This window comes from Mycteria americana, chromosome 17 (assembly GCF_035582795.1).
Source record: "Mycteria americana isolate JAX WOST 10 ecotype Jacksonville Zoo and Gardens chromosome 17, USCA_MyAme_1.0, whole genome shotgun sequence".
Classification (NCBI taxonomy): domain Eukaryota; kingdom Metazoa; phylum Chordata; class Aves; order Ciconiiformes; family Ciconiidae; genus Mycteria; species Mycteria americana.
In genome coordinates, this window is record NC_134381.1 from 8,557,427 (window position 1) to 8,582,055 (window position 24,629).

General features: G+C 44.0%; 2 protein-coding genes across 14 annotated transcripts in view; both read left to right on the top strand.

Moving 5' to 3' along the window:
- The window catches only part of PRRC2B (proline rich coiled-coil 2B), a 51,913-nt gene extending 42,387 nt beyond the window's left edge, over window positions 1-9,526 (top strand). For 8 of the 11 annotated variants that reach the window (XM_075519812.1, XM_075519820.1, XM_075519816.1 and 5 more), the window contains 5 exons: window positions 879-1,119; window positions 2,585-2,761; window positions 3,443-3,534; window positions 4,121-4,241; window positions 4,688-9,526. In XM_075519812.1, coding sequence (XP_075375927.1) covers window positions 879-1,119; window positions 2,585-2,761; window positions 3,443-3,534; window positions 4,121-4,241; window positions 4,688-4,828 — 772 coding nt within the window. In that variant the 3' untranslated portion in view covers window positions 4,829-9,526. Of the gene's footprint in view, window positions 1-878; window positions 1,120-2,584; window positions 2,762-3,442; window positions 3,535-4,120; window positions 4,242-4,687 lie in introns of those variants that run through there. The other 3 variants (XM_075519817.1, XM_075519818.1, XR_012778225.1) reach the window with 2 other exon arrangements.
- Window positions 9,527-9,919: 393 nt separating this feature from the next.
- On the top strand, window positions 9,920-23,991 carry POMT1 (protein O-mannosyltransferase 1). 3 transcript variants are annotated; one of them, XM_075520105.1, is made up of 21 exons: window positions 9,920-10,106; window positions 10,790-10,913; window positions 11,564-11,707; window positions 11,997-12,103; window positions 12,713-12,763; window positions 13,117-13,263; window positions 14,292-14,403; window positions 15,140-15,205; window positions 15,781-15,874; window positions 16,338-16,493; window positions 17,103-17,233; window positions 17,487-17,582; window positions 18,958-19,050; window positions 20,106-20,202; window positions 20,294-20,380; window positions 20,896-21,022; window positions 21,304-21,401; window positions 21,933-22,046; window positions 22,554-22,680; window positions 23,363-23,540; window positions 23,772-23,991. In XM_075520105.1, exons 3-21 carry the CDS (start codon window positions 11,586-11,588, stop codon window positions 23,944-23,946), a joined length of 2,178 nt encoding a protein of 725 aa, XP_075376220.1. In that variant the 5' UTR covers window positions 9,920-10,106; window positions 10,790-10,913; window positions 11,564-11,585; the 3' UTR covers window positions 23,947-23,991. The 3 variants fall into 3 exon arrangements, with proteins under 3 accessions (XP_075376220.1, XP_075376222.1, XP_075376221.1); XM_075520107.1 differs by lacking the exon at window positions 11,564-11,707 and adding an exon at window positions 11,776-11,859; XM_075520106.1 differs by having other exon boundaries at window positions 9,920-10,083.
- Window positions 23,992-24,629: the final 638 nt, after the last annotated feature.

Here is a 24,629-nt window from a genome sequence, read left to right on the forward strand (position 1 = left end):
CATCCTTGGAAAATTATATTCAGTTGCTCTGCCTACCCTCTCAAATAGTGAGGCAAATCTTGATGTAGAAAGAAGAGATTTGTGGGCTGGCAAGCAGACTTACTATTGAGAAGTGCAGAGCTTACAGCTTATTCTGTTTGGCTTACTACTGGGGAGAAGACAAAGAGACAGCTTGATCAGAGCTGAGTACCTGCATAGCGAAATTAAATAACTATTTTTATTAGATGCAGACTACAAGACAAGAACAGAATAAATGCCTGCACTTTGGAGAAAAAAATGTAATATTCAAATTAGGAAATCAAACGCAAGTGTAACAGCAACAGCTCTTGGCTACAGGAGCTGCTTACTAGAATTGAAGGCATGAGATATCCACTTCAGAGTTGGACTGGCTCTGTGAATCATACTCTGTACTCCCTTTCCTGCATGAGATGAGAGTGAATAATCAGACTAGTCCTTCAAGGCCTCAAAACCCTAGACACTGAGGTTTAAAAAACCCTTATTTTGGTAGAGCTGTTTGAATCTGTAACTTCTAATTCTTTTCTGCTTTGCAAAACTGCTGCAGACTTGTGGTAACCTGGATCCTCCCCTACTTACTAGTCCAGAGCTTATTGTGCAGGATATTGACACATAAACTTTGAATAGGACACAATGTCATTCTGTTGAATATTCCTGCAACACAAGGACATGGTTGTAAGGGCTTAAAAGTGGAAGTAAAAACCCCTGTAACTAAAATGGAAAGTGGTATCACAGCTTATTTGTAAGCTGTCAATTTAGTAGAGTCTGAGAACTGCTTGCCAGATACGGTTTGGCAGGCGGTGTGTGTGTATAGTCTCCAAAGGTTTTCTGCATAATAACTTGAGCATATTTTTCTTCTCCAGGTCTCAGGTGTATATGCACCCCAGTCTGTCTCAACCCAGCACCATGGTCCTGACAGGAGGTACTGCTCTGAAGCCTCCGTATTCTGCCTTCCCAGGCATGCAGCCCTTGGAGGTGGTGAAAACCCAGTCTGGGTCCCCCTATCAGCCCATGAATGGAAGCCAGACGCTGGTTTATGAAGGCCAGATAAACCAGGCGGCTGGTATAGGAGCTTCCCAGATGATGGACTCTCAGCTTACACAGGTTAGGAGCAGGGCTTGCAAGCCACTCCCTTGTACAGGCTTTTTCACAGCCGCTTCTTTCTGAGACTGGGTTGAAACTAGTATTTGTGCCGAGTCATGTTTTTGTGTGAACTAAGCTCTTTTTGTAAAGAGGTGAAAGATTTCCCCAAGAGACTGTTCTGTGAACCATTGTTTCAAACATGTAGCACCTTATTTAATGAGATTCTTGCTAATTACTTCTCTGTCCCTGCTGAGATGTCATTTTGTAACTTGGAAGTCCTCCCTCTCAATATAGACATTTCATGCAGATCAAGCCTTGCAGTGCTTCATGCATAGGAGGCCATGATGCAATAGTTGTCCTAAACGTACCTCTTCTGAGAGCTAAATCCCAATTGTCTCCAAATTTAACTCAGTTTCCAGGGTAACTAGGACCTTTTATTAAAAGCTCATCTATCTTCTCAATTCATTTGTTATCCAGGTCTTATTTACAACTTCTGCTGATCTGTTTGACAGCATCTTAACAAGAATTTCATTGTATGAAAAAGTTTTTGTAAAGCATGGTTCCGATAAAGACATTGAATCCTACTGTGAACATAGCTGTATTTGTGGACACGTGTTCTGATTCTGTGGAGAAGTTTGATACTTTTATTAAACTCATTGTACATTTATTTTGTGCAACATGTTAAGGTTTATTTTTTGTTTAAAGAGGGATTTTTATGTTGTGACTGAAAGTCACAGTTAATCCTGAAAGTAACTTAGCTGGGGAAAATACAGAGAATACTGGCAAACTAAATATTTGAAGAAATGCTTTATCCATCGTAAGTAGTAACTTGGTCTCTTTTGCCAGCCTTAGAATTTATTTATTTATTTATTACAAAGTGTTGTCACAGAACCTTCCAAATCCAGCCATTGTGAGAACTGCCGGATGAATCGGAGGGAACAGGAGGCTCTTGAGTAATTTTTTAAAAATTACTCTTAATTATTACCATCATCAGTTTGCAGCTCACTGCAGAACATAGAGCTGAGGTCACCGTCACTTTCTCTAGAGGTCCAGTCCCCAAAATGCTTTGGCATGAAAGTGTAGCAGACTTTCTGGTTTGAGCATCAAGGCTGCAAACAAAACTCCTGACGCCGAGCTGTCTGACATTGCCATCGTATCAAGAGAAAACACTCATGCAGCAACCGCGAGGAAGACTGAAGAACTGGATGAAGGCTCTAGGCAAGGAGGAAAGCCCTGTGTCTGAGTGCAGTTATGTTAAATCGATGCCATGTTAAAAGCCCAGTTGACAGGGTGTTGGCAACACTACCAGAACATGCATTTCAGTGTGTTAGTCCCTCTGTTCCATTGATTTGCGTTTCTTCTGTGCCAGACTGCACTGTTTGTGAGCTTCCTTTTAGCAACGCTGTGCTTTCAGGGTATTAGGAGACACTGTGTCAAACACAAGACTGTTACCTCCATTAAGTAACTACATGTCCTTATCACACAGCTAACTATGCCTGTGCCTGGCTCCCAGCTTCCTCTGCCCCGCTACGGCTCTGGCCAGCAGCCCCTGATTCTACCACAGTCCATCCAGCTCCCTCAGGGGCAAAACCTGCCTGTAGGAGCTCCCCGAAGAATCCTCCCTCCTGGATCCCAGCCTTCTGTTCTTGCTACCAGCAGGGAGGTAAGGATTAACTCCTGCGTGCTCATCTTGGCATTCATTAACCCCTCCTGCATTGAAGTTTCACCCCTTGATCTTGCTTGTTAAAGGGGAGACTGGCTTGTTTGGGATCCTTAAATATCAAAGCCAAGGATTGGTGTTAAATTGAAGGAGCCCTTTTCCCCTCATCTCCAAAGCTCAGGCCAGCAGTTTTTCAGGTTTTGCTGCTGGTCATCATTCTGTTTCCAGGGAGCCACATCCTGCCTTGATCCAGTTTGGAGTCTCCAGTTTTATTACATGTTTACACAGGTTTCCCCAGAGTGCTTGAGGGGTGGTGAACTCCAGACACAGTTGGAATACTGCCCAGATATTTCACACTGTTGTGAAGCTTGTCCATTTGAGTAGGTATATTAATGTCATGTCTGGTTTGATGGATTCGTATCATAAGTTTGTCTATTATAGGGGAGAGAGAGCACAGCAGTTAACTTCCAGGTTCTGTGTTTGCTTGTGCTGCTGGCTTGTTGGTTTAATACAAGCAGATGATTTCACTTACAAGCCTCACTTTCTTCACCTGAAAAATGTTTCTTCTTTTAATGGGCACAATGGGTAGAAGGGCAAAGATTTGGCTTAAGTGTTTATATGAAGTAATGAGTGATTTGTGTGAATGCAAAGATGATAGTCTCTCTCTCTCATTTTTCTCTGTAGTCCTCCCAAATGGAAATGAAAGGGTTTCATTTCTCTGACGGTAAACAGAATATGTCCTCTGGAGCATCTGTACCATCACCACATACGTACAGGTAAAATGTTTACAGGACTTAGCCTCTGTAGTCAGAATGGGGAAGAAGTAGTGTTCCCCATTTGCAGTGACATGGTGCATGCATTGTCCCTGTACAAGATTCACTTGGGTTTTTGTGTGTAGAATGTGCTTACTCTAGTCCAAATACTTGTATCAAAATGCATGATCATGGCTTTCATTTTTGGGTGTGGGCCATTGTATATCTGACTTGGCCCTTTGTGCTTGTGGGAAGTGCATGAAGTTATTTGTTTACTAAGTCTGCAGGAGAAATTGGAATTTGTGTGTGCTTTTGCGTGTTCCTTGTTAAGGTGGAAAATTTGAGGATCATTGAATAAACGTTTTCATTTCCAGCATGGTCCTCTCAAGATGAGAGGTGCTAATGTCTAGACATACCAAACCTTCAGGTCATTGAGCCTTTTGGGACATGCAGCTACTTCATTTTTTTTCTGCTAACCAATCCATCTGTTGTCTTTTGGGCTGGGGAGCTCACTGATCTGCACAGCACAGATCGTGCCCTGTCTACTGCTGTTTTCTGCTGTCTTTTTTTTTTTCTTTCACATGTGAATAAGGTTCTCATTCCATTGTAGAATTTACTCCATGAATATTGTCGACTCTTCGATTTCCAGGCCTAGCTCTGCCAGCCCAAGCGGGAAGCCGTCTGGACCAGCAGTTAGTATGGGCTCTGTGCAAGGACACTATGTACAACAGGTAGTGTACATCAGTACTTTGTTTGATCCAACAGTATCTGCTCCTCTATACTGTTTGTGCCTTGGACTTAAGAGGAGTGGCAGAAAGGCCGGTGTACTGAAGCTATGTGTGGGAGCTGTTGTTTTCCCTGCTGGGTGGGTGGGTGTTATACTGCGTCCAAGAGTAATGCTGTGTGATTTGAAAGTCAGGAGAGATAACCTGTTTTACAGTGTCCATGTTGGGTTTTGTTGAGTTTTTATGGGCTATTTGCATTGCCAGACATGTAAGACACTTGGAGATCCTCATGTGTGAGGTGTTTTAGGACAGCAAAATGTGACAGTATAGAAGAAATACCTGATTTTTTTGAGCAGATTTGGTGTCTTGCATGAATGATGGTCACAGTTTGTTTTTTGTATCTGCCTAGAGGTCCCTGTGCTAGCTAATGCTTTGTTTTTGTATGTCAAAAGGCAAAGCAGCGGGTGGATGAAAATAAAGCCAACCTGGGAGCAGTAAAGCTGCAAGAAACAGCTTCCACAAACCAGATGAAGCCAGTGCGCACAGGAGCGATCAAACCTCAGGCAGTCAAAGTGGAGGAAAGCAAGGCCTAGGAGCACCTCCGATGCCCAGCTGGTCCTGCTGCCTGGGAGGCACTGCAGCTTAGACTGGACCCCACTGGGTCTCCTGAAAATCTCACCAGATCTACTCCCTGCCCCACATTGACTGACTACAGCGATATCATCCAAGCCCCTCTCCCGACACAGCAGTTTGAAACAGTGGATATGACATTGACCTGCTTGCTTTAAAACAAACCAACCATGTGACTTTTAAGTGGCTCGAGCCATTTTTTTATTTTATTTTCTTCCCCCCATGCCCCATCCACAGGTAGCTGTGATTGCTCACTTGGCAAAGCCCATCCTTCTCCTTCCCTACTTCTGTCTCAGCAGAGTGGCAACTGGGGGAGAGGGGTTAGTTTGAGGTTTTTCATTTTAAAGGCAGCTGAGGTTTTTACAAAAAAGCTATATCTTTGTTTATAGCAGAACTTTTATATGTTCTCTCATTTCCTCCCCCCTTCTTTCTGCTTTCCTCATTCTTTCCAGAAAAGAATTCCCTTCAGCTAAAATTACGTTCTGACAAAATTCTGCTTAGTTTTATATATGGTTCTGTGCTATGTTGAGAATCATGACTCTTCTAAATTGAATTTGTTTGGGTATATTTTCCCCAGATGGTTTAGCCTTTCAAATTATTTGATTAAAAAAAAAAAAAACCACCAAAAAACAGGACAGTTATGGCATTCATTAATTTTTCGGTATTTTTGTTTTAAGCTAGAAGCAGTGCTTGCGTTAGAAGTAAATGTGTACTAAAGGTATATAGTAGATCAATGCGTTAATCTTGAAACTTGCACCACTTTAATTGTAGCTTTGTGGTGCCTTGTGCACAACAATGTGGCGTTTTTGTTTTAAGGAAAAAAATCCACCAAATTTCTGTTGCAAGCTCATCTGGATCTAGGTTCATTGTGGTTTTTGGTTTGTTTTGGTTGGGGTTTTTTTTTTTTTTGGTGGGTTTGGGATTTTTTAGTGACTGCCAAACACACAACAAAATGAAAATCATAGATTTACGAAATGTAAAACCTGTTGAGAAAAATCTCACCACACATGGGTCAGAAGAGTTGGCTAGAGCCAACGGGCCTGTATGGACTACTTTTTGTAGTTGCGATGCTCTCTTATGCTCCCTACCTTGGCTGCTCTAATTCTTCATGTCTCCTGAGACTTGTTCTGTATTATGTTCATCCCTCGGGGCTGCTCTCCTAAGCTTTGCTCTTCTCCCTTTTCCCTAGGTCTTGCTTTCTGTTCCTCTAACTCATGGCCTTCTGTAAAATTTGCATAGAAACACATTGGTAAGGGAGCCCCTCTGCAAGGCAGCCATTTTAGCACACTTGGAACCTCCTTTTTTGTGTTGGAAGCGCATGGTTACAGAGGCAGTTTGGAATCATCCTTTTACTCTCCTTCCCCAGATGAACAGCAAAGGGTTCTTTACTTTTGATGCGGTTGCATATAGTGTGTATACAGTGTCATCACCTTATCCTTTCTTACCAATATTTGATGATCTATGAAAGGAAGGTTCCAGTGGGAGGGGGTTGGGTTTTATTTCTTTGGTTGTTTGGTTTTGGTTTATGTACGTGTGTGTGTGCGTGTGTAGATTTTAGGATGGACTTACAAGTTCTTACAAAGTGCTTGGAGTCCTTCAGCTGACAGTAGTCTTAAGTAAACTCAACTGCTTTCAGCTAACTTGGTTTGTGTTGTTTAGCTCTTTCAAAATGTAAAGTAGCTGGTCACTCTGAAGTGAGGGAAAGAAAACTTCATTTTTGCAGGAGATGATAGCTTGCTAACTGGCTGTGCCGTCTGCCTCTGCTAGGTGGCAGCAAGTCATTTGTTGGTGGTTCCAAAGATACTTTGAACAAAGAATGTATTTGGGAAGGGATCTGAAAGGTGTTCTTGTTTCTTTGTTTGCTTTTTTTTCCCCCCCTTTCTGGGAAAGATCCTTCATAACTTTCTAGGGACGCATTTGAAGTTTTAAGCTAGGTATAAATAAGAATTTTATACAGTAGCTTTAAAGAGCTTAGAAACCTAAACTAACTTAGGCATAGTAATGTCCCCTCTCCACAGGTGTCCCCATTGACCATGCAGAGAACCCAAAGGGAAAGGGATAGGATGGTACTTTAAGAAAAATAAAAGCTTTCTTTTTTTCCTTGTTTTATGGATTTTTAACTTCAGAGCAGAGTGTGCCAGCATCTCTCTAGCATCCTCCTTAAATTACAGGGTTTGAGATTTAGCGACAAATATTTCCCCAGCCTTCAGACATCTCCCAGACCTGCATCCTCATCTGCTAGTCCTGCTCCCAACATTTTCCAAAGATTGCTCCACCAGTAAGTCATCCCACCCCTCTTTCTATTTTCTTCCTTGGAATATCACAAACAACAGAATTGTCTGTTTTTTCCTTTTTTTTTCTTATCCTTCTGCCCAGCTGGCCCTAGCTAATAACAGCCCAGAATCTAACTGTAATGGCTAAAGAGACTTATCTGAACCCCCCTCTTCTCATCTCTGTCCTACCCTAGACATACTACTTAAGCTTTACAAAGACACTAACCTCTTTCCTCCCACCTATATGACTTGAAAATGGTCAAATGTGTTGGAGAAACTGGGTTATTGCTAGATACAAGTTATTGCAGTCCCTCTGGTGTAAATGCCATCAGAACTACAGTACTTCCTGTTCAAAAAGGTCACCCTTCTTTCTCTTTTAACCCCTCCATTCCTTCCCCCAACAGAATAAAACACTAGAATTTATTTATACGTATTTGATGTTGTAGGTCTAGGTGAAAAAGTAATTGTTTCACTGCTCTATTTATATATTATGTCTGAATTATTCTGTGCAGGAAAGGCCAAGAAATGCATGTGAGCTTCATTCCATTCCTCACCTTTGCGTGACTGTCAGCTGCAGTTGGCAAGACTCTCTTTCACTTAATGGAGTTTTGTGTGATGGAAAGCAGTTTTTAGAGCCCAGATTTCTAAGGTGCAATATCCTTCTTCTCTGGCATATATTTTTGTTTGTTTGTTTAAAGCTAGTACAAGGTTAGTGCAGTGTTTGGTGCTCTTGAGTCAAAAGGAAAGTCTGTGATCCTCAAGGTGCAGAAATGCCAAGGGTGCTGGTATGCTGATACAAATTCAGCTTGGGGAAGAGGAAAACAGAGATGTATAGAACATGGATATGGTTTATAGGGGGATAATTCTGGTTGCTGCCTCCCCTGTTGAAGGGTCGGGCCCTAATGATTTATTCCTTTGTGAGTTGCTTTTGCTTTGACTGGAAATCAGATACCAAATTGCTGGCTCCTTCTGCTAGGAAAGGTACAGTGGGAGGGAGAGGTGGAATACATATTTTTAGCAACAATGGGTGAAGCAGAAATATTCAGAGGCTGACTTTGCTGCTTTTCGTTCAGCTGAAGGTCTGAAGCATGTGTGTAACCGGTTCTTTTATACGCAGTGATTCATGGCCTAGCAGCTGCATTCAGTGCTGCTTTCCTCTCCAGTTCAGCCTGCTTTTAGCTCTTAATTTAAAAAAAAAATAAAAATTTGAGGTTAGGGAAGAAAGAAAAAAAAAAAAAAGTGCTCCAGTATATTTTTAAATGACAAGTGGAAGCAGCACAGTCACCAGTGAAACCGGTATTATTGTTGATCTTCCATAATGCGCTCCTGGCTCTGCCATGTGGCAGCTGTACAGTGGTCAGTAACTCTGAATGCGTTTGCAGCCCGTTGAACTCCATACGTGTTTGTGTTCATGCAGAGGCACTCCATTTAACAGTTTCCTTGCAAGAATGCTGCAAAGCTACAAGCTGCCCTGTGGTTCCTGTGTATTATAGATAGATATTAAAAAATGAGCCTAGCATTTTTGCTACGTCTCACCTTTTGGCAGGCTACTATATTCACTTTCAAGTGAGCACCACTGCATGCCAAGATCTTGTTCTGTTGCGTTTTGTTAACCTTCTGTTTTGCTTCTGACTGGTTAAGCACAGGTTAATTCCTTGTAGTGCGGGTTATTTTTGATGTACAGCAGCCCAGTTTCCTTGTAAGAAAGATGCATTTGTGAGTAAGAATTAATTTACAACAGGCATCAGGATACTTAGTTGTGGCCCATCGACAGAAAAGGTGCATTTTGCCGAAGCAGTGGAACTGCTGGCTGTGAAGAGACAGCAGCAGTCCAACTGCGGGGTTTTCATTGTTTGTTTTAATCCAAAGACCACCTGATTTTTTCCTAGTGGCCACAGACACCCCTTTGGGTTCAGTGGCTCATCCCGGCTCCTCAAGATGTCTGCAGCCACCACCTCGACCGTTCCCCTGGGAATCACAGAAGCAGCAGTGAGGCGCTCGCCCTTTAGCATGTCTCGAGGCGTTGTCCTTAGCTGGAATCCTTCCTCTGGTTCTGCATAAATTGCATTTGCTGTTTCTCAAGGGGATATTGTACTCCTTTAACGCTTTTAACCTCATGACCTGTATAGTAAATTTTTTTTGGCCTTTCCTCTCTTTGTCTTTTCATGTAGACCAGATATTTGAAAGGGCAGACGATGGATAATTGTGTAACGTGCAACCTGTTTATATTTTTTGGAAACTTTTACTTGGACCGGAACTCGAATCACGGAATCACCAGGCCAGTTGCGGCACACTCTTTATTGCCCTTTTTCCTTGTTTCAGTACCTATTGTTTCTCCTTTCAAATATGTGATTGTATTAGCTCTTTCCATATGAAAGAATTCTCCTTATTTAAATAAAAAAAAATAAAAAAAATAAAGCAGATTATGCTTTTCTCAAATTCCCGTGTCCTGTGTCTGGTTCTTTTGGTTAAAGACTGGCAGATACTGATTTTTTGTTGGTTTCTTGAATGGAGGTGGCCAAAGCACCGATGCGGGTGGCCATGCTCTGGCAGGGACACACGGGGCCATACAGCTGCTCGGCAGGTGGCAGGCCGGCAGTCGCGCTGAGGTCGTGGCCCGGACCCGGGCGCTTTGCCGATGGCGGGGCCCTCAGGGCCGCCATGGCGGGACGGGGCCCAGTCGCCACAGGCGGGCGTTGCCGTAGCAACGCGACGGAGCTTTTCCCTTTCCCCGCCCTCACCGCGCCGTGTGCGTCTGACGCCACATCCGGCGCCGCGAGGCAGGGGGTGGAGCGCGGCGCGCGGGATGGTCCCTCCCCCCCCAGGCGCGGGGTGGGGGTCCGCCATCTCCTCAGGGCCGGGCGGCCCCGGTCCGCTGCCTCCCCCGGGGCACCAGGGGCTGGTGGTCCTGCGCCTCCCCCTCACCTCTGTAAGGCTCAAGGGGGGTGAGGCGAGGCCTGACGGCGGGGTTAGTGGCGCCGCTTCCCCTCCCCCCCCCCCCCCCCCCCCCCCGAGGCTCAGGGTGGGGTACGAGGCCTGGTGGGGGATGGCCGGTGGCCCTGCTGCTCCCCTAAGCCTCGAGGGGAGGGTGGGAGGCCTGGTGGCGGGTTATTGGTCCTATGCCACCCCAAAAAAGGCTCAAAGGGGGTTACAGGGTTGGATACAGGGTGGCTGGTGGGTTCTGTTGACCCTGTAAGCCTCAAGGGTGGGGCCTGGGTGTGGGGTCAGTGGTCCTGCTGCCCCCCACAGAGCTCAAAAGGGGGAACAAGGCCTGGTGGGGGGGGTAGTGTTCCTACTACCCACTCATAAGACTCATGGAAGGGGATGCAAAGCCTGGTAGAGGGCTCAATGGTTCCTTGAGGAGGCGTATGAGGTCTGGGGGGGGCAGGTAGTGCTGCAGTCCTGCCCCAGGGTTCAAGACCTACCTGTGCTGCAGGGAGAAGCAGGATCCTCTCCATCAGGGTGTTCTTTGGGGTTCCAGGGCCTGCCAGGCAATGGTAGAGTGCAGGCAATGGCCTGCCCTTGTCCCAGGGCAGGTGGGGCAGTGATGTGCTGTCCCCAGTGCCAGCGGAGAGCACAGCTTTGCAAGGGGCTTCTTACGAAAGTGTTTCACAGGGCAACACGCAGCTGAACAGCACTTGTGTTTTGTAGGTAGCGAAAAACAAGGACGGTGGCACCGCGCTTGATGGTGGTGATGTGCTCGCATCTTGCTTTGTTCTCCCCTGATCAAAGCCGTGCAGATGGATTTATTCCGGTAACTTTCGGTCGTATTGAGGTGAGGAGATACAACAGTGATTCTCTACTATTTTCTGACCTAGCTTTTAGCAGTTCTGCCTAGAGGAGTGGAGTTCAGTTCTGCTTCCTGCAGCACTCCCCCCTAGGCTGTGCTAGAGCCCTACAGCACCTACACCCGTGCCCCAATAGCCACCTTTTTAAGACTGAGGATGTTTGTCGGTTCTGCCCCCAGCCCCCCTCCCAAGAAATACGCTGAGTTAGCAAGGAAGTGACTCTTTTGTTTGTTTGTTTGTTTTTTAAAGCTACCTGAGCAGCCTGGTGCCTGAGCATGTGGTTAGCATCAGAATTTGGGCTGGGGGGTTTGCTTAGTGCAAAGCAGAATATAGGCTTGAATTAAGCTATTGTGTTTCTGCAGAACCAGTGTAAGAATAAGGAAAGTTTCTAGCTTACTGACAGAGAACCATACACATGTAGAGGCAAGGCAGATGAAAAGTTAAGTGTGTTAGTTTAGTAACTTTTACTCCTGTAGATACAGCAGAAAATACATAAATGTGGAAAGTGAGAGAATTTTGGAAGATCAATTACCATGACCTGGCTGTAGCAGAAAGTAGTGGTGTATGCTTTCTGTCAAATGATCTTCAGCTAGCTTTGAGCAAAAGGGTGACTGCTGCTCTCTGTTTGCTCTCGGAGGTTTGGACAGACCTTTGACAGGATGTTGGGATTTCTGAAGAACCCGGTTGTGGTTACTGCGAAGATAAATATGAACCTCGTGGCATTGACTGTGATGGGATTAATAAGCCGTCTTTGGGGTCTTTCCTATCCACGGGCTGTAGTGTGAGTAGAATAGGTTATTTCCTACTTGAATGACACAGACTTTTGTTTTTTAAACATTTGTGAGTAAGAATGCAGGAGCGGAAGAGCAGAGCTTGCCTGATGTCAGTAAATACGGCGATAGTGTTTCTATAATAGAAACTCCTGAGGGGAAGGTAAGGGGGCAAAGCTGCTACGCTTCATTGTATTCTTAGCCTTTTGCCAATAAATCAGTGTTTCCTTCCCTAGTACCCCTGTAGCTCGCAGGATACTTCCAGTTAGACTTGAAATGTTTCTTCCTCTTGTGTTTCAGTTTTGATGAAGTTTATTACGGCCAATTCGTTTCCCTCTACATGAAGAGAATCTTCTTCGTGGATGACAGCGGCCCACCTTTTGGCCATATGCTGCTTGCCTTGGGAGGTAGGGTGTCTCCCCAAACTGTGAAGTGTCTATTGCCTGTCGCTGTGGAAGAGAGAAGTGCTGGTTAGAAATGAGTTGTCAGATCCTGTTACTGGGGAAAAGCACAAGGCAGCTGAGAGATTCTGATGTAGAGAGAATTAGGATTTCCCTTATTTAGTATTGTTAGGGGGCTATTGCATAAATAGTGGGGAGGTGATGGAGCCATGTATCCATTACCTCATTGTTATCCAGTCCTTTGGATAAAGAGAAAGGTAAGATGAGAACTGCTAGTGACTAGAAATCGTAGGCAACAAGCGGACTTTCAGGCCCGAGTTCCTTTCTGTAGCTGAGATATGCACAACATAAAAGTGTCTGTATGGGAAGCAGAGATTAAATATACATCTAACTTCGTCACAGAGAATCTGTTGTTCCCAATTCATATTCTTCATGCCTCTGCACATTATCAAGGACTGCTGCAGGCAAAACAGTACGAAAGAGGACCCTTTTGGGAAGAAGGGCTTTCATGCGTGGAAAAACTATGTGTTTGGGAAATGGTTCCAGGACCAATTTAGCACCAGTTTTTATACTTGTTTTGAGACTGGAAATTCTGAATTGTTGCTTATGTTGTAGGCTACTTAGGAGGATTTGATGGAAACTTCTTATGGAACAGGATTGGAGCTGGTAAGAGCTGATTTTAACTGTCTCATTCTTCTGAGAAAATAAGCAGTATTTCAGCAGCTGACAGATTCCTTTTGCCTGACTAGTGGAAATAATGCTTTATCTGAAACCTTCACTTCTCCTCTTAAATAAGTCTTCTGCAGGTCTCTAACAGAAGTTTAAGGAATTATGATTCCATAGCACAGATTTTTTAAATCGGTTAAAACAGTTTAAGGAGTACAAGACGGAAAATAAATTACTAACAGTAGGAATTAGATTCAACAACTTGTTGTAGTCATAAGGAGTTCTGTATTGATCCGTCCTCTCTGCAATTAATAGTTTCCAAATTTGTGCATCACTGTTGCCTCCTGTTTCAGAATATAGTGTGAATATCCCTGTTTGGTCCTTGCGACTCCTGCCAGCACTGGCTGGTGCTCTCTGTGTGCCTTTAGCATACCAGATTTTGGTAGAACTGCAGTTTTCCCACTGTGCTGCACTTGGAGCTGCTCTTCTGATTCTCTTAGGTAAGATTATTCCCCTGGGCCCCATTCTTCTTACAGGGGGAGAAGGGGCCCTTTTCCCCTCGTGAATTTTTAGGGCACATAAAAGGTTGGAGTAGCCTCTCCCCACAGAATGCTAACAACACATCGGAGCCCACTTTCAGCCCTGGCCTGTGTCAGTCTCTGCTGAGCCTCTCCAGTCCCCTCTATCCTTACAGCTCTGCAGCAGGCTGCCATTCTAGGCTGAGGCTGTATACAAGCTCATTTCATTATTAAGCAAAGTGGGCAGCCTTAACAGCCTCACAGAAAACCACGTTTCTTGTATCCAAGGAGGCCTGTACTTTCTTCCTCAGAGGTTTACAGGATGAGTTACAACGTACTGTTTTTTAATAGCAGGATGACCCTACTTACAGTCAGAGCTCATCAAATTTCTTCATCTCCAAACTGCAGCAAACCAGTCTGTGTCCTTAGCACCATGATTTGACACTGTTCTGGTGTGTATAACTCCGTTGGTTTTTTTCTCTGAGGATCTGCTGGCAGCTGCCTGAAAGGGAAAGAGTATCTGAACAGCCCTTTAGCGGTCTAAGAGACACGTCTCCTAGCTACCGGCTGCTCTGATTCTGGCTCAGGGAATCCTGCACAAAGCAGCTTATTGCAGCTCCCTTTCTTGAAGCTTTGTCATCATGCTCATTGCCTGCTGGGGTCACTGCCTTGACTCTCATTGCCTTGAGAAGCACCTCTCTGGATTTCCCAGCATAAATTTTCTTTGCCTTTGTAGGCAAGCGCAGCACCTTTATCTGCCTCCTGCCAGACTTTACTACTTGCCCACCTCTTTGTCCTTGGCGACAGTTACAGCCATGTACTTTGCTCCTGCTTGGCAGGTTTTTGTCCCTTTAAACCCAACACCTCCGTATTACAGCCAGTAAGACAGTGAATGAATTGGCTGTCCTTAAAGGGGCAGGTCCTTCTGTTGGATAATGATGGGATTGTCTGAGGTAGCACTTGCTTATAGATAAATTTCTCCAATTTTGTGTCTGTCTCTTTTCCAACAGAGAACTCTTTGATCACGCAGTCAAGGTTCATGCTCCTGGAATCAATATTGATTTTTTTTATCCTGCTTGCAGTTTTGTCCTACCTGAAGTTCTACAATTTGCAAAGGCACAGGTAAAGCTGGATTATCTCCCGTCCTTTTGGATATTCTTGTGGTGACTGTTTTTTTGTCACAGACTGTGTAGTTTTTTTTCTGTAAGTCACTTCACCGTTCTGCAACTTACTTCATCTGTCTGTAAAATCCAATGCTTTGACCTCTTATATGGCTGCCCCAGAAGTTTTCTGTTCTGAGCAGTGTTAAAGACTGTTTTAACTGGTAGCAAGATTGTCTTTTTTATTTTACAATAAGAATAAAATCCCTTGGGAGCACTCCTTTGCCCACCCAGTTTTTTTATTGGAAGGTTTCCTTCTGTGCACAGAAACACTGATGATAACAGGTCACTTAACACTCCTTTCTTGCCATTTACAAGCCCTGAATTTAGAGATCTTTGTCTCTTTTCTTGTGACTTCACACGTTCTCTGATCCTTGCAGAGGATAAAGTAATCTTTAGTAAAGTAAAATTATCTTTAAATTGAGCCCAGCAAGTGATTTAATACAGGTAGGTATTAATCAGAAGGCAGGTAGTGTTCAGTTTTGCTTTTCAGGATACAGAGAAGTACATTTAACAACACCCTGTAGGTCAGGGTTGAGAGTTGGTGGCATGGGAGGTTCAGAATGAGATGCCTCTGAGTAGAATAAGGAATAGTGGAGTCATGCAAGTTTTTTTCAAGTTAAATTACCTGAATTCAGGTTCCTAACAAGGTGCCCAGATCTCACCATAACATCCTTTCCTTTGTCCTTTTATTTAAGTTCCTTCTCTGGAAGCTGGTGGTTTTGGCTTCTGTTGACTGGAGTAGCTTGTTCTTGTGCAGTTGGGTAAGTGATGACGTCTTACTTTGTTTTAGAAAGCTGACTTTCCTGCCTGCCATCTGAGGTATCAGTGAGGCTTTGGATTTTGAAGACTGATTCTTGGTGCTGTTCTGAGTAGCCATCTCCATGACTTTTTAGTGAGTTAGATCATTTCTATAGAGAGGATGTCAGTTGACAGTGGGCAATGCCAGGCATTAGAGGGTACTGTCCTGGGAAGAACAAAATGCATTTCTCAGAGATGGCTTTATGTTATAAATTAGCATCAGCATTTCACCCCTCCCTCCCAGTTGCCTCAAGCTTCAGTAAGTCTGAATTTAGGGACTCTGTGCTTTGTGATCTGCCATCTTGTTATGAAGAAGGTTCTCTGTCACTGCAGTTATTTAATGTAATTGGCAAACAAATTATATCTTCTGGTGTCAAAGCCTTGAGGCTTATTTATGTTGTTGTACCAAACTTGTCATGGATCTAAGTCCTTGGACTTTAATGCATCCTGTTCAAGAGAAAGTTTGAATGTTTATGTCTTGTATTAGGTAATTGTGTAGTTTTTAACCGTGTTCATTTTTTATGCACTTTCTTCTCAGAGTGAAATATATGGGCCTGTTTACCTATATGCTGCTCTTGGCCATCGCAGGACTCCACTTCTGGCACATGATAGGAGACCAAAACTTGTCAAATGTAGGTAGCACAACATGCAAAATATATTATGTGTAACTTTTCAGTACAGGAGCCAGCTAGGAGCCTTGCAAGCCCACAGATAACAATGCTGTCTGTAGCTGATTTTTGTACTAAAATTCCTTGTCATAGTCTGCAAACCCTTGTGTCATAGAACAGTTTCCCAGCTCAGTTGCTGGAGAAGGTGGAGTTAAATTCAAGATAAGCATGTGTGCGCAGCTGGCTTTTCTGCTCTTATCCATGTCTTGGTGATTTGTGGCTCAAAACCTATACTGTTTCACATACCTCCTGTTGGCTCCAGTTCAAATCCTCGGAGGAAGTTATCCAGCTGTCCACGAAGTTATAGCTGCATGAGGGTGGTTGGAGAAACTTAAAAAAGACAGACAAAACAAGCCGAGTGCACTGGTATTTTTAATATTTTTAATATCTGGAGCATGAAACCATTGAGTTCTTTGTGTTCTTCTAGGTTTCCTTGATGTGCCATTTTCTAGCCAGGGGACTGGCCCTCATCATCATCCCAGTGGCAATGTACCTGTCCTTCTTCTATGTTCACTTGACTTTGCTGTATCGCTCTGGGCCTCATGACCAGATTATGACAAGTGCTTTCCAAGCCAGCTTAGAGGTAAAGGAAATGTGGTCATGAAACTGATTTGTTAGGGGAGAAGAGGAGGAAATCTGTCTTGTGTTTGCTATTAGAAGAAAGGTGTGCAATCTTGTTCCTTTCATCCTGCATATCTTTTATATATCGTTTAACTACTTTGCTGCTGTAGTACTGCTTTAAGATGAAGCAATAATGACTGAAATCCTAATAACAGATGAAAAGCTTTTCCTAGTGAACCAAGAACAGTATGTTCACTCTTCTGCTGAAGATTTGTCCCTTCCTACAGGAAACTCCACAGAAGTAGATATAATACTGAACTCTTAAATGATGACGTTGTATGCTACAGGATGATAGTACGATTTTCTGTAGAAGAGTGCTTAGTCTGTCTTTTAGAACAGCATGGCTTTAGGGATATTCCCTAAGACCCTGTAGTCTTTCAGGCATTGGTGTATTTACTATCATCTGCTGAGTATGGTGCTGCAAGACTTGATTTTTGTAGATACAACCAAATGAGAAGGCATTGTGCTAAGATACTGCTATGTTAAAATGACTAGTGACTCTTAATAGAATTTAAACAGTCTCTGGGTTGTTTCTTCTGCTTTCCACTTATCCTATCATTATGCTTCTCAGGGTGGGCTGGCTCGAATCACTCAGGGTCAGCCCTTAGAGGTGGCCTATGGTTCTCAGATTACTCTGCGGAACGTGTTGGGCAAGCCCATGCAGTGTTGGCTCCATTCTCACACGAATACTTATCCCATCAGGTGAGGAATCTGGTTGGGTCTGTATTGTTAGGGTGAAAGTATGCTCTGGTTCTTCACCTGCCAGTCTAAGTATATCAGTTTGGGTCCTGGCAATCTCTTCATTAATCCTTCAGAGCACACTGCAGATGCACAGATTCTCTGTGCTCTGTAGGAATGGAGCCAGTGATCTGGTGCTGGTTTGTATTGCTGTGACTCTGTTGAGCACAGAAATGTACTGTTACACACCTGTGAGGTTTTTTAACCTTCTGTACAGGTATGAGAATGGCCGAGGTAGTTCCCATCAACAGCAGGTGACCTGCTATCCCTTCAAGGATGTGAACAACTGGTGGATTGTCAAAGATCCTGGAATGTGAGTATGCAAGAGACTTAAATGCCAAGCTGCTGTAAGCATAGCTTCTATATGCTTCCACAACCTAACCAGGGCATAGCTTGGATTGGCCATAACTATTCTCTGCTTATGAGTGTAGAGGCCATGTGTGATCCTGAGCAAGTAATTTCAGCTCCAGAGTTGGTAAGGGCGGCTGTTGGCACAGTCCTCCTCAGTATGGTAAAAGCATTATTGAGGACTCTGCATTCTGTCTGAACTGCTCCTGCTGGAACATGAGCTGTGCTGTGCACAAGGGGAACTTTAAAGACTCATGAGACCAGTGAGAACTCTTCAGGTGCTTTGCATGAAAGGAAAGTTCTGCTTTTTGAAGTGTGTGAGCCATGGCATTAGAGTGCCTTGATGAGTTTTATCAGACTTGAATGGGTCTCAGAAGAGAGTAGAAATCACTTTTGCAGAATGAGTATTTCTTTGTATTTAAAGTGTGGGATGAGCTGCCACATGGGGAGGGATTCCAAGCGGGTGCCTGTGCCTGAGAGGCCTGGTTCATGCTGAAGTGTTTTGCCATTGTAACTGTCAGTGAGGAGCAGGACTCTTTGTTCTTGTAGTTTTGCCAGTAAAAGCCCTTGTGTGATATCATTTCATACTGATCAAAAAGTTGCTTTCGTAGGTTTCTTATGTTGCTCTGGGAACTGTATAAACAGTCCTACCAGAAGGACTGTGTGCCATTATAAATCATATCCACATTGGGAAGGTTTGTCCATAGTGCAAACCTTTCAAGGAGGGACTCTACCAGAACCACAGAAACCCAGTATCTTCTTAAAATATTTCGAACTCAAGACTTCTACGAGCCCTGGAGGATATGAAGTCCTTCTATAGAACAGTAAAATACAGGCAGCTGTTAGGCGAACTGTAGCGTTCCCCCTTGCCAAAGCATGCCTTAGCCCTGTCCAGAAGCAAGGTGAGAGTTTGGTCTTCATGGTGGAGCTAGCCATTGATGTCTATTATAATTCTGCCAAAAGTGATATCAGTTGTAGCAAGAACACCTGTCAGACCTCACTGAAGCACTTACTCATTTCACAGAAGCCACCAAACAGCTGTGTGGTGGGAATAATCTGAATTCACTCCTGACTGACCTGGATTCAGATCACTGACCTAATGGCTGGGCTGTTGGTATGCCATTACCAATCCCCTGAGGCATTCTGCCCTTAACTCACCTTTGCCTTGATGAGCTTTGTTTCCATTCTGGTACAATCTGTAGATTGCTTGAATTTCTCATCTTACTGCCTAAATGTTTATCCCTGCCTGCAGCTTCTTGACCTAACAGTTTGATCATGACAAGGTTGCATTATGCAGAAAGCAGAATGTAACCACTTCCTCTTGGGTGTCACTCCACCAGGCAGCAGCTGGTGGTGAGTAACCCACCCCGTCCTGTCAGGCACGGACACATCGTGCAGCTGGTCCACGGCATCACGACTCGGTACCTCAACACGTAAGTCCTTTCCTCATCCTTCGCTCTGCCGAGCCTGCTGGCTCATTCTGCTTTGTTGTCTCTCAGAATAACTGTTGAGGGGTTGAAGCAAAGTGACCCTTGCATTCAGATGTGCTATAAACTGCCTTTTATTTGTGGATTCTTAAGACGGTGGGGCTAGGAGGGACCTCATGTGGTTACTTACATAAGCCATCCCTGTGGCCCAGAGATAGGATGCTGTATGCTTATTTATTTTTTGCAGTTGACTTGACAGTGGGATTTGATACTAATCACAAACTGTTCAGTGGCTGCTAGCTGTTTCTGGTCTTCTCTACTGGTGGCCTTTAGAGGGGCTAGTGGTGGCTTCACCCATGTTCACAATTCACGATAGTTCTGCAGATTCCTCAATAGTGCCTAAAGATTCCTCTGCAGAGTCCCCTTGGTGAGTCTTCATCCTTGCCCCTTCACTGCCTCTGCTCCAGGCAGGTGCAGATATTTAGTATTTTGTGTGACTGTTATCCCAAAGTCATCTACCAGCTCCACTGACTTCTATGGCACACTCCTGCATGAAGGTTGTGCTCTGAAAGTTAGGAAGATGTGTTGGAGCATCCAGTGTGCTGTGGCCGATTGCCATGGATTCTTGCCTGTTTTGCAAAGACTGCAGTATGAAATTGCCTCCTGACTGCTTTCCAAAGGGCGTGTGCGTGTACTTGAATGTCACTCAGATTAGGAAGGGGGGGTGTTCTGAGCTTGGGTTTTTGCTATGTCCCTTCCAGACCTAATTTGTTCATTATTGGAAACCCCAGTGAACAGCGTCTCTGTTTGTCACAATCAGTTCTTGTTCTTCAGCCTGGCATAGCATGCATCTGTATTGGCTTCCTCTGAGCCTGTTCCTGGCAGCTCTTGGTAGTGGGGAGTGTTCTCTTTCAGAGTAAACAGTGCAATCTGTATAAATGAGTTACTTGGTTTTGCTTCATGACTGAATCTGGTCTAAGCCGATTCAATACCTTTATGGGTTTGCTTTTTATATGAATTTAGGAAAGGTCTTGGAGGATCTTACTTTACTTGTCTTCTAGGCATGATGTTGCTGCCCCTCTTAGCCCTCACTCCCAAGAAGTTTCCTGCTATATTGATTATAACATCTCCATGCCAGCACAGAACCTCTGGAGAGTGGTGAGTGGTCAAAGGGAAGGGAGGAGCTCATCATGTTCCAGCAGAAACAGCTGAGACAACATGACGATCAAAAGACATCTTTCTGTTGTAGGAAATTGTAAATCGGGAGTCTGACACAGATGTGTGGAAGACAATTCTGTCAGAAGTGAGGTTTGTTCATGTGAACACCTCTGCGGTGCTAAAGGCAAGTGGATTTATGTTTATTTGCCTATAGCTTTTCCTCCATGCAGCTCTTGTGATCTCATAAACTACTAATCTCTCTGCTCCAAAATGCCTAAACCACTAAAATAACCAAATAAGCAAATAAAAGGAAACAATAAACTTGCTCAATGTGATAAAAGGGCAGCGTGTGTTTCAGGTAGTCATACTTCATTCCTTTTCAGCATACAGAGCTGTCCTGCTTCTCAGGAGGTTGTGGTCACTGTACACAACTGGGCCTTAGATACTGCCTCAGAAATTGATGCTGAGTCTGTGTGTAGTATGTGACAGCGGGTGGAATAGTTAAGGATCTCTTCACAGTTTGCCAGAATCACTGACTTTATGGCTGCAGTGTTTGTTGAGACAGTATTGCATGGTGACTCTTCACATACCTTCTAGCAGTCCCTTGCTGTGATCCGCTGCTCAGGCAGGGCCTAGGAACTTCCATCCTGAAGTTCAAATTGGCAGGACCCTAAGTTTACAGTCATCTTTCACTTTCAGCTCAGTGGAGCATCTTTACCCGAGTGGGGATACCGGCAGCTGGAGGTGGTTGGAGAGAAGCTATCCAAAGGCTACCACCAGAGCATGGTGTGGAATGTGGAAGAGCACAGATATGGGAAAAGTACATCTCAGCCATGTTCTCAAAGCAGATTTCTGTGACTGGGGGAGGCTTCATGTTGATGAGAAGATGGTATCGGGTGTATGTGTGTTCCGCAGGCTCTGGCTCTACCATGATGTCAGAATCCTTACAAATCCCCTTAGAGCACTCTTGTAGTTGGACTATGTATTGGAGAAGGGCTCCCAGGAGTCTGAGGAGCCAGGGGTGTATCATATGTGCTCTCTCCCCTTTCTAGCTTTCTACCTGTTATGTGGTTATTTCTGAGCTATGCTGTTTTCTTCCAGGCCAAGAGCAAAAAGAGCGGGAGGTGGAACTCCACTCTCCCACGCAGATGGACATAAGTAAAAACCTCAGCTTCATGGCAAAGTTCACGGAATTGCAGGTGAGTCTTTTCTTACTCCCTTCATCTTTCCTTCTGCTGCAGAGCAGGAACCTGAGCATTTCTGCAAACTCTGAGCCTGAGGCTTCATTGTTTATTCCTTGCTGATAGAGTAGTTTGGCTTCCTCGCTGAAAAAAAATATTTCTGAATGCACTTAGAAGGGCATTAGAGAACTGCACAAGTATGCTATTCGGTAATGAATACCCCAGTGACTGTGTAAAAAAAGAAAAGAGGGGAAGATCAGTTGGGCACCCAGAAGCTGTCTGAAACTGAACTGTAACGTGTTGTATATGCGATCAGTAGTGTTGATGCCCCTTAGTAACATTGCAGAAATTCACTAAGGAAAGTGTATTATCTAACAATGTAAAACCATTTCATTGATCAATATCCAGTATGAGATATGAGAAAAAATCTGTCTCTACTCCCAGGTTAAGAACTTACCGTCTTACATCTGGCACTGTTCACCCATGCCTGCTATCCCACTCATTGTTCCAATTCTGAAAGCCTTCTGTTGACTTTTTTTTTTTCCCTAGTGGAAAATACTCACATTAAAAAATGAAGACACAGAACATAAGTACAGCTCCTCTGCTCTTGACTGGATCACAATGGACACAAATATTGCCTACTGGCTCCACCCGACCTCTGGTGTAAGTACGAGAGGTAGAAGTAAACGTGAACCTGCTGAAGAAAGCAGACTTCAGTTCAGATGTGAGCTCCATGAGTGACAGGGCTGCAGTTCCAGCCAAGGAGCTGCTCCAGGATGGACTCTTCCTATATTAAGAATATATTTTCCCTGAGAGCTGGGGTTTTTTTTTTGGCATGTGATACAGCTTTGACAGTAGTTGCTTTTAATTAAATCATGTCTTCTTGCACATTTTTTTTGTAAAGGAAAACTGCAGTTTAATAGTTTCCATTATTGATTCCATTTAGAAGATGAGTTTATCTCCAATAGCATCTTTTAAATGCCTTACATTACAAAAGAGTCTTAAAGCAGCAAAGTTTATCAACTAGCTTTGATCCAGGAAAGATCAGGTTATTAGCCAGACACATTCTAACATTTTAATTTATCAAGTATGTGTAGGTAATATTTAAACTTACCTAAAAGAACTGCAGCATGTTCCTGCTTCTGGCTTGGACCATCTTCTATCCTTCAGGCCCAGATCCACCTCCTTGGGAATGTTGTCACCTGGGCTTCAGCTAACGTTGCTGCTCTGGTCTACATGTGTCTGTCCCTGTGGTACTTGATACGACGAAGGAGAAAGATTTACGACATTCCTGAAGGTCTGATTCCATTTTGTGTGTGTGTGTGTCAAGGTGGGGGCATTGTCTCTTGTTCTGCTACACTTTAATGGATCCAAAGCCACATTTTTTTGCAACTATGTGCTTGGCTGTGCTAGCGCTTTTTCCTGCCCCCAACCCTGAAATTTTTATTTGGGACACACAAACAACTAGAGTACCCCATGAAGAGACTGATTATGGTCATCACAATGTGACTATCACCTCATGAGATGATATAGTAGCCAGCATAATATTTATCTGAATCATTCCCTGGATGTAAGAAATCTCCAAGCATTAGATTTGGATTCTACTGAACCCTTTTGTGATGATTTAAAAGAGGTACTGGCAGCGTGGGGAGGGGTTTATTTTAGATGCGTTCGTTCCACCAGAGGTACCATCTCCTCTGTGTGGCTGGGCAGTTTTACACTGACCTTTCTGGCAGTACATTGTGTTATCATGCTGTGAAGCTGCTTCATGTTGGCTGAAATCTGTCTTGATGGATACTTCATAAAAGCATGACAAAATTTAACCATTTCCCTTAGTTGAGTGTGGTCAAGTTAAAGGTCATATTAGCACAAACTGTAGAGAGTGGGGGAAAAAAACCCCAAACCATGCAAGTAGGCAAACTCTTAGAGACTTTAGGTTTCCAGGGACCATGCTTTGAGATATCTCCTGTCTCCTGCAGATGCATGGCAGCTGTGGGTATCAGCCGGGGGGATCTCTGTTGGAGGCTGGGCTGTGAATTACCTGCCCTTCTTCCTGATGGAGAAAACACTTTTCCTGTACCACTACCTGCCCGCCCTCACATTCCAGATTCTCCTGATCCCCATCGTATTGCAGCATCTCAGCGATCATCTCTGCAGGTATTTGGTTTTAACAGATAGATAGACAAGAGAAGTGACACAGTTCTTTTCTCCAGGGTTGTCACTTTGACAAGCTGCTGCAGGGAAAGCAGTGATTTTTTCCAGCAGTAGCCATACTTTGGCATTTGCCTTTAGAGAAGATAGGCCATATGTAGGTAGGTCCTCCTTTTGGATGAAGCGCTTGGCCAGCCTTGATGTAACTTGACTGCTCTTTTCCCTCTCTCATCCCAGATCTCTGCTTCTCAAGAGCATGTTCAGTGCACTGATCGTAGCCTGGTTCTCTTCGGTTTACCTTGTCTATCGCACATTCAGCCCTGTGACCTATGGGGAGCCCTCGCTGTCTGTTACTGAACTCAAGGACTTGCGCTGGAAGGACAGCTGGAACATCCTTATCCGAAAACAGTAACAATTACAATCTTGTTACAGGCAGAAGCAAATGCCTTTTATGCAAAGCCAAGAATTTATTGTCAGTATAATTGAAATCTTAACAGTCTGATCAAATAATTGATAGTAGTCCAGATCTAATTATTACAGAAAAAGAAAATAAAAGAATACTGTAACAAAAAAAGGTCTCAACAGTAATATAGCTGTTATGAGCACAATTCCCAAACTCTGCCCCTGTTACATTCACCCTTCCACCGCCCCTCAGGGTCTGAAGGTTGCTGACTTCAGTCAACAGCATCCCAGGTCCTTTGCTGGGAAGAGCATGCTGCAAGGGTTTCTTCTTCCTCTTTCCTGGGAGTATGATGTTGATGGTTTCTTCCTTCCTGCACTATGTTGCACTTAGGGCTATTTTATATGCTCCCTAGCACCTTGGTCTGCAAGTCTATGTTACAAGTTACTATAAATGGATACTCTCCAACATATTGGATACTTCTCTGTTTTCTTAGTTACTCCTAAAAACTGGGTTTTCCCAGCTCCAAAGTTTACACATCTTTAACTATCAGTAATTGGCTCTGCAGTCAGCTTCATCCCATGGATATATTCCTCAACAGTGCATTATTTTCCCCCACTTTCAATGCTCTGCTATCAATCATCCCTATTTCATTACATTACAGCATTAAGCTACATTTATAAATAGTTCATTCT